General features: G+C 43.2%; 1 protein-coding gene across 4 annotated transcripts in view; it reads left to right on the top strand.

Annotated features, from left to right (window-relative positions):
• Nucleotides 1-3,443: 3,443 nt before the first annotated feature.
• actn1 (actinin, alpha 1) overlaps nucleotides 3,444-9,205 on the top strand; it is a 58,819-nt gene continuing 53,057 nt past the window's right edge. For all 4 annotated transcript variants that reach the window (XM_084568714.1, XM_084568712.1, XM_084568711.1 and 1 more), the window contains exon 1: nucleotides 3,444-3,863. In XM_084568714.1, the coding sequence (XP_084424840.1) occupies nucleotides 3,756-3,863 (108 nt within the window). In that variant the 5' untranslated portion in view covers nucleotides 3,444-3,755. The remainder of the gene's footprint in view (nucleotides 3,864-9,205) is intronic.

Here is a 9,205-nt window from a genome sequence, read left to right as displayed (position 1 = left end):
TTTCTCTCTCTCCCTCTCTCTCTCACTGTGTGACACAGAGGGAAGGAGTTGGTTTACCTTACAAGGCAGACAGACCTGGCCAACGCTTCTCATGTTTACAGGAGCTGAGTCGGTTGAGACTCACCTTTCTACTGTCTGCTTTCATGCTGTGGTTCATGGACGGATTATGAGACTATCAGCCCCGGGGCTCAGACATATAAAAGCCCCCCCACTCCCCCCACCCCACCCCATGCCCCTCCCACACAGAAGCAAGACACCTGGAATGAGACGGTCATAAAAACAATTAGGCCTCTTTGTGGTTGTGTTTTTTTCTTGTGGCCATTTTTAAATTTTCGTAGTTTTGTTTTTAACGTGTTTATGGCCATTTTATCCATAATTTGGGGTCATTTTCCTTTCTCCTTTGTCATTTTGGATCTGCTTGTAGTCATTTCATACATCTCTGAAGTTTTTAGCCTCCCACTCCGGTCATTTTTGCGCCATTTCTGGGTCCACTTTGTACTCTGGTTTATTCCTTTTGTAGTCGTTTCCTGCGCCTTCGTGGTCATTTTCTCCCCGTGCAGCCATATTTCATTCGTTAGTCATCCTCCATGGCACGTTGGGCCCCACACCAGGGCCATTTGTCGATCCGCTCATGCTGTAGTGTGCCGTATTTACACAAGATGGAAGAGCTGTGCGCAAAAGAATGACTTGTATGCACAAAGAAGTCTGCCCTGAGGTGTACTTCCACAAAGGAGGCTGTTTGCTACCGATCCTCTTTATGCCCAAAAGTAAATTACGACTAAGTGGCTGAAATCTGATCCTCTATCAAACAACATTTGGATCCATAGGGTTTTAAAACTGCATGAGGCTGCACTACATTCTCAGCTTCCTGTATTGCACTCCTTTTTATTAATTTTGTAATGGTGCATATTTTATGTTAAAATATTATTTTAAGATATTTTTGTCCTTTGGTCTGAAATTTGTGATTCCTCTCTATATTGAGGCAGACAAAACCTTATATAGTCCTACAATATAATAAGAATTATGAAATCAAATAATTCTGTGCTTCTCAAAACAGAAATTTTATGTCTAACAAAATATTTTTACGCTGCGATGTTGACGCGTAAGTATTTTTACACACTTAAGTGGGATTCTGAGGTGCTTTTGTTTTAATTATACACTTCTACTACACCACATATCAGATTAAAGATCCCATTTTACTCCCTACTTTTGTTGCAGCTGTTGAGGTGATACTTTACAGATAACAAGTAAGATACGAGATAAGATAAAGCAAGATAATCGTTTAATTTGTGGCACAGTGGTGTGGTGGTTAGCACTGATGCCTCACAGCAAGAAGGTTCTGGGTTCTAATCCATGAGGCCTTTCTGTGTGGAGTTTGCATGTTCTCCCTGTGTCTGTGTGGGTTCTCTCCAGGTACTCCAGCTTCCTCCCACCGTCCAAAGACATGCTGGTTAGGTTCATTGGTGATTCTAAATTGGCCGTAGGTGTGAGTGTGAATGGTTGTCTGTCTCTCTGTTTTAGTCCTGTGATAGACTGGAGACCTGTCCAGGGTGAACCCAACCTCTTACCCAGTGACAGCTGGGATAGGCTCCAGCTCCCATGTGACCCTCCAGAGGACAAGCGGTTACAGAAAATGAATGAATGAATCCTTTAATTTGTCCCACAGTGGGGAAATTTGCCATGTTCCAGCAGCGTTTGGTTAAGGACAGTGCACAAGATGAGGAAAAAAGATAAAACATTAAATAACTACAGACAAACTGAAATTGATTAAATTACATGACAGTAAATAAAATAGTTGAAATTGGTTCCAGCCAGTTAATTCATTTCTACTCATTTCATTTTACTCACAATATGAATGAATGAAACCTTTATTGATCCCGCAATGGGGAAATTACAATATATATACTGAGAAATATTGTCAATTTTACAACATTATTTTTCTTTTTATCCATATTTATAGATTTCTAACATCGTGGCCGAGTTTTAATTTGATTTCTTATCTTAAATTATGACATTTATTTACAATAGGACTCACTGTCACAGACTGAAAAGGCCAACAGTGTGAAGGTCCTTATAGTGACCATGTTCATTCATTCATTCATTCATTCATTTTCTGTAACCGCTCGTCCCGTGTAGGGTCGCAAGCTATCCCAGCTGTCATCGGACGAGAGACGGGGTACACCCTGGACAGGTCACCAGTCTATCGCAGGGCTATAGTGACCATGTTTTTTATTCTAAATCACAGAATTTGATTATTATTGCCTTGTATAATTTATGTAGTGGGTCACTGCTAACTTTATTTTAACTGCTTTATATTCTGGTGGATCAGATCTACGTGAATGGGTCATATTTTAAACCGTATATCATGTTTTAATTGCAAATACGACTCACTGAGGGCGGCATAGGTAAAACATAATGGATGGATGGATGACTGAATGGAAAAATAATATTCATTTTACATTATTCTAGAGCAGGGGTGTAAAACTCGTTTCAGTTCAGCTGCCACGTACAGCCAGGTTTGATCTCAAGGGGGCCGGACCACTAACACAATGGCGTATTAACCAATAAAAAAAAAGTCCATATGTTTCCCCTTGTTTTAGTGCAAAGAAGTACAAGTACGTTATGAAAATGTTTACATTTAATGAACAACTGTACATTTTTTAAGAAAAAGTGCAATTTCAATATAATTTTTTGCACTCAATTCATCCCGTGGGCTAGATTGGACCCTTTGGCGGGCCGGTTTTGGCCCGCGGGCCGTATGTTTGACACCTGTGTTCTGGAGTATTAGGCCATTTTTGGACATACAAACTTAATTTCAGAATCAGAATCAGCTTTAATGACCAAGTATGTGCACATATAGGGAATTTGACTCCGGTAACTTTACTCTCTTGTACATAAACACAAAAAACTTAAATAAGTGAAAGAAAATTAAAAATAAAAATAAAATAAAATAAATCTCAATCTATACACATAAAATATAGAATAAGTGCAGATATATACACCAAACCATTTGTACAGTGACTATATACAGTAGTGCAGAGTTAAATCTGTAAATACATGATTAAGACAAATAGTAACGCGATAAATATCTTTAATTTTGTGTAAAGTTACTCTAAACTTAACTAGATTTTAAATGCAGCCTTTTTATGGAGAGTTTTATTTAAAGGGAATTAATATTGCAAACTACTTTATTAATTATTTGCAATCATTTACAATTAGAGAGCCTTGTTTAGATACGTTTTATGCTGATTAGAGAGAGAGACAGTCAGATGTTTGGATCTACCCAGCCAGTCAACCTTGGATATAAAGCCTCGGCGATGACACTGGAACCGACCAATCCGCTTCGAGGAGGCGGGCTCTCGGTGCCCGAGGTGTCCAATCAGAATCCTCGGTCGACTATCGATTCAATTTGTCTGCAAAGTTTTTGCGTCCGTCGCTCCTCGATACTAGACCTGCCTACTGCTTACTGCCTGCCCGCCGCCGAGCGCTCCTGCTGGGGAGGGGGAAAGAAAAAAAAAAAAAACCAAGAGCAGATAGAAAAAGAGGCAGAGTTGGAGGAGAGAGAAAGAGAGAGAGAGAGAAAAAAAAGAGAGAGAGAAAGAGAAAGAGAAGAGAGGGAAGCCGGAGCTGGACCGTTACACACCGCCTTGAATGCGTGGAGGAGAGTAGAGCTGTAAAAACATCACCTCGCCGAGGACCGGGGGACGTAGCCGAGCCAAGCAGAGAGCGTCTATATATAAAGCATTTATAAATACATGTATAATATGGATCACTATAATGACGACGAAGACTATATGCAGCAACAAGACGACTGGGATCGGGATCTGCTCCTGGATCCTGCATGGGAGAAGCAGCAGAGAAAGGTGAGACTTCCTTCTACCTCCGGTGCGGAAGTGGCGGCTGTAGTCCACCGATGATTGTCAGAATAATTAGCGCGATTTAAAATGATCACCGGGGAGGACTGTGACAGCGCGGATCGAATCGGTTAGTGGGAGACGGACAACAGCGGCCAGCACCGACCGGCAGCTGTTTACTTAATTATCGACCTCATTATCGGTTTGTTAATCACCTGTGCGCCTTCATCGGCTACTTTTATCAACTTGGTCAGCCTAAGCTAAGTCGGGGTTTTGAAATATCCTGTAGCAGGAATCACACACAGGAGGCCCACCCATTATCTTTGCACCAAAGGGGAAAGAGTAGAAAAAAAAGAGGGGGGTAAAGCAGGGGGGGCGAAAAACAATTAAAAGCCGGACAGGACGGCTACCTTTCCAGCGCAACAGATGTCAGCCATGCGCTTGACTGCATATGGTGTGTGCCTGGCCCCCCTCCTGTCATCTGGCTTATGATGGGACGTGGATTAGGGCATGCTTAACAAACCGGGGGATGCCGTTTTGAGTGTGCGTGAGGGGGAGAGAAAAAAGGGGGAGTGAACCGCTTTATTAAGTCCCCTTCTTTTTAAGGGATTTGGCGAATTTACGCGCGGATTCTGCGCGTTTTTTTGTTTTTGTGTGTGTGTAGCGCCACGTTGACTTGCTGTGACAAAAGCGCGTATAGTTTAGTTTATCCGGGGAGTTGTTGCTTGTGCTATAGCTTCACATGCATCTTTTGATTTCTTTCCACTTGGCTGAATATGAGCTCTGCGCGTAGTTATCTCCCGAGAAAGAGCCGTATATTGTCTTACAAGTCTAGATCTTCCACACGCGTCTCACAGCTGCTGCTCTCTCTGTCTCTCTCTTTTTCTTTTTTCTTCCCAGACGGAATTTGAATGGTCTGTTTCTAGAAGGGGTGCTACTTCTTTTTCTTTTTTTTCTTTCTTTCTCTGCTCCCCATACTTTTCCTGCGCTTTGAAAAAGGGGGAAGAAAAACGCTGTGGAATCTGAGTAAGCGCTGTGGTTTGGGCTGGGCTTGCTAGGGAGCAGCGTGCCCAAAAATGGTAATAATCGGCCCCTCTCGCTGCTGTTGGAAAAACTTTTCCCCAACTTTCTTTCTCGCGCTGTGAAGCACTCGGCTTCCAGTTTCCTGGATTATGTCATCGGCAGGCTGCTACCGGTCGAGGGGAAATAAAGGGAAGGTATGCGGGGCTGATGTCAGGTGTGAGGAGGAGACGCAGGGGTCTCACTTCTGCCTTTAAAGCGTCTCCCTTCAGTAAAGAGGAAGCAGGCACAGACCTATATGAAGCAGCAGCAGCAAGCACCTGACAGTTTAGTTGATCTAAAGACTTAAAACAAGTCAAGATTGGTTGTGAAATGCTCTCATGTGGTAACTTGCACATTTCTGCGCCAGCATGACCGTCATTGATCTAATCATCCTCCCCAGAGCAGGAATGTTTTATTCATCCTCTCGCCTCCCCTCCACAGTGAGCAGTGATGAGATCTGACCACACACACATACGATTAACAGGCCGAGCCCAGGGGGATGACGTGCACCTCTGTCCTCAGCCCTAAGGAGAGCCGAGTTAACTGTCACACACTCATCTGTATGCCTGTGCACACACAAACCACACAAATTCCTTCCAGGCTTCAGCGATCAGCTTCTGATGAGCTGATAACCTGGAAGCCCTTAGTGTTGGCTGAGTTTTTCCCCTCATAACAAAGTCTTTTATTATTCTGATTTAAATGGAACCCGGAGCCGCTTCTTTAGTCTTTAAGATGATTCTCTAAGATGAAGTCAGCTCAGACACTGACATCCGGTCTACGCAACACAAAATTGAGTCATAAAGAAAAAAAAACAGAAGTTGTTCATTGAATGTCTTCGCTGTAATCATGAAGTCAGAAATCATGTGCACGTAGCTGGAATTATAGCTTCCAGTCGCTCAGCGCTGGACACTCAGTGCTACATTTCTCTGTAGCCCGAAGGCCGTTCATTTGTTTGTCAAGAGGCGATAACGTTTTACAACCAGAGCAATCCTGTTTCTCGTCCCAGGGACAAAAACTGCCGGTTTAAAAGTCTTTAAATAGCTCCAAAATAACACGAAACATAAAGTGTTGTACTTTTCCCTCTTTTGCAACTCCCCCTTTGACGCTCACAGACCCAGCATGTCAGAGAGCGCCTGAAATATTTGGAGTCTGATACAAGTCTAAACCTGACCCCCAGGTATAAAGGCATCCTCCTATCTTGGAATCTTAATGCCTTTTCAGATCCAGGTGTTTGTTTTTTTTAGGTTGCTCACATACTTACAGCATATGGTTTTGTTTATGCACCCATCTCTGTCTATACCATCTTTTATCGGCTGTAATTATTTTTTCTTGTTCTGCTGCTGGAAGGTGGAGTTCAGGTGTGAACTCCAGCTGCTAATTTGTCCAGGTTTGTCCTTATAAGGATATGAGCTGCCGTACCTTCGGCCGGCCCTGACGTAAACCTCCCGCCTCCGACTTCCCATCTCCCACACCCCAACCTCCAGTGTTCCCAAACACTCCCACCGCACCCACCCACATTCCCCTGCTCAGACTGCGAGCCAGGTCACAGATAAGAGGGAAAGATTTGTTCACGTTTGTAAAAAAGAGCCGGCAGGAGGTGAAAGCTGAAGTGTGAAACGTCTGGTGAGCTTCTTCCAGCAGCAGCAGCAGCAGCAGCAGCAGCAGTAGCGTGTTGGTCAGTGCGGATCATAATGTGGGACTGATGGAGGCTTTCCAAGAACTGAGATGTAGGAAGTGTCCAGTCAGTCAGCCAGTACGAGTCAGTCACCACTGTGACCAATCAGAGCTGGGCGTGGCGGTTGCTGGTGTCCAAATTCTCACGTACAGTGTCATAAATGCTACTGGCCTTTCACTGCTTCTGTAGATAAAACACTGATTAATGAACTAGCTGACTGACAAACATATTAATCAGCAACTGTTTTAGATATTATCTGCTTTACGTTGTCATATTTGATTAGAAAATTTATTGTTTTGTGCCAAGTCCAATAAAACATGCGGTTTTAATGCATCGTCTGAGGCCTCGTGAAATAAAAATAGACATATTTCCATTTTTCTTTTTCTTTTTTCCTGAGCGTCGGCTAATAAATCAAATTATCAGCAGTCGAGCCGCGAACAGAACGAAGCCTGATTTTATTCTCCGAGCGCAGGAATGTTTTAAAATCACATTATGGGGCAAGCTCCAGCGCTCAGGAAACTGACTCAACACATGCATGACGTTTGATTTCTAGTAAGAGCACCAGACCAGAGGTTTGGTGTTCTGTCCCACGCCGGCAGCAACGGCGCGTTGCATAATAGGATGTGTAATGTCAGCTCGCAAAACGTTTCCTGTCATCAAATTCCTCTGTTCCCATGATGCACCTTTCGAAACCCCGATTTTTAACAAAAGAAGAAGAGCGTCAGAGCGGCGGTGACAAAGCAGGGAATGTGGCTCTGAGCTCTGCACCCACGAAGGTGTTATGTGCTGAAATGTCCTTTTCGCTACATAAATCATGAGCCGAGGCTGAAGAGGGTGTCACTTTTTATTTTCGGTGAACTGTATGGCTCGGTCATGTGATGTTTTCCATCCACTCAGAACTGCACTTAATTATATGATCACATGCAGTTATTATCATGTTAGTGCTGGTGCTTGTATGTATGTTGTTGAAGAGGGAAAATGTAATAGTGTCAGTGACCTTAGGACAGAAAGAGTCACCTAAAAATATCTCTAAAAACAGAGCAGCATTTAATGTAAATTTGATATTTATAGTAAAAAAAAATGTCCAGGTCTAGACTTTTAAATATGAGAGCATTCGTTAAACATTAAGTATTCCTTACTTAAATTGGAAAAGACAAGCAAAGACATGGTTTAGTTTGTCTGTTTAAGTTAAAAAATGATGCCAATCTGCTTTACATGGACTGTCTTGGCTTAAAAAAAAAGAAAGTCGGTATTTAGGGCCTTAAAGGTGCCCTTGGGCCGGGAAGTGGACGTCCACCTGTGCTATTTTTGTCCAACGGGACACTAGTAACACAGCCCTTCTACACAGAAAGGCAATAATTGAAAAAAAGTTTGGAAGCTTATTAATTAGTTATATGGAAAGAATTAAAATGACTCTCGTGTCTGTAGCACAAACAGGAAGTGAGTCTGAAGGTGGTTAGCCTAGCTTAGCATCAAACTACCAAATCTCTAATCAAAGAAATCATGAAGAAATATCCTCACTTTTTAAATCAGGATTAGAGTCGATGGCAAGTGGATGTTTTTTTTTAATAAATTTGAACTGTGCTATGCTAGCTGTTTCCCCCTTTTTCAGTATTTACGCTAAGCTAACTTATTGGAAGTAAATGACAGTTTCTGTATTTATTCTTTTTAAATCAAAAGGTGAAGTAATCATCTGTGTCTCCGCCTCAGTCTGACTCAATGATGCTTCAGGGAAATGAGCAACCCGCTGTCTGTTTGTCAGCAGGAGACGCTTCAGTATCCATTTCTCACTTAGTCACTTAGTCATTTTTGCCAGGGCGGCTGCAGCTCCTTGTGAAGCAGTAAAGAGTCGAAGAGTTGGAGGTTTGTGTGAAACATATCCTAATAGAAGTCTTTTGGGGGATCCTCTGGTGGTGATAGCGGTTGTCTTGGGTAAAACAGCCGGACAGTAAATCCCAACAGGAGCTCTCCAGAGCACCAGTCGCGCCTCCCCTGACATGCTCTCTGGGCTCTTTCTGGTTTGTCCTGATTGATGGGGTCACACACTGACAGGCTTAGAGGGCCCATGAGCATCCACCCGCCCCATCACAGGAAGTTTTATGCGCGTGCTCCCAGCTGGGGTGAGGGTTATAGATTAGAGGTCGAATTCAAGTTTTCGAAATTGGTCATTGAAGATTTTTGTATCAGGATTCAAACCTGTGAGTTGCCACCACCCAGCGCAGGGCGTGTTTCATAATTAACTGAAACCTGTTATCTGCTGCTAATGAGGAGCTTTCAGTCAGGAGGATACATCCAGTCTTTATGGCCTGGAGCTCCTGGATGATATATGGAGCATCAGAAGACGCTGACTTGTGTCTAATGACTCTTACATAACCCAAACCTACATCTCTGGGAGGGGCTTTGTTCTGCCGCGACTCTAGTTGGGGAACTGGTGGCAGTGTTTACCCAAGAAATGTCAGCGGGACGGCTGCTAACAATGAGCTCCTTTAGGGAGTTGTTTTACTGCACACGCTGGAGAGAAATCAGCCTCATTTTACAGCGCTAACAAGTGATTTTAATGATGCATCTGTTGGCAATTCGGGCCAGACTGAAGAACAAAATCATCCATTGATGT

Source organism: Chelon labrosus (assembly GCF_963514085.1).
Source record: "Chelon labrosus genome assembly, chromosome: 20".
Taxonomy (NCBI): domain Eukaryota; kingdom Metazoa; phylum Chordata; class Actinopteri; order Mugiliformes; family Mugilidae; genus Chelon; species Chelon labrosus.
The sequence above is the reverse complement of the archived record's forward strand: the minus strand, read 5'-3'. Positions and strand labels throughout refer to the sequence as shown.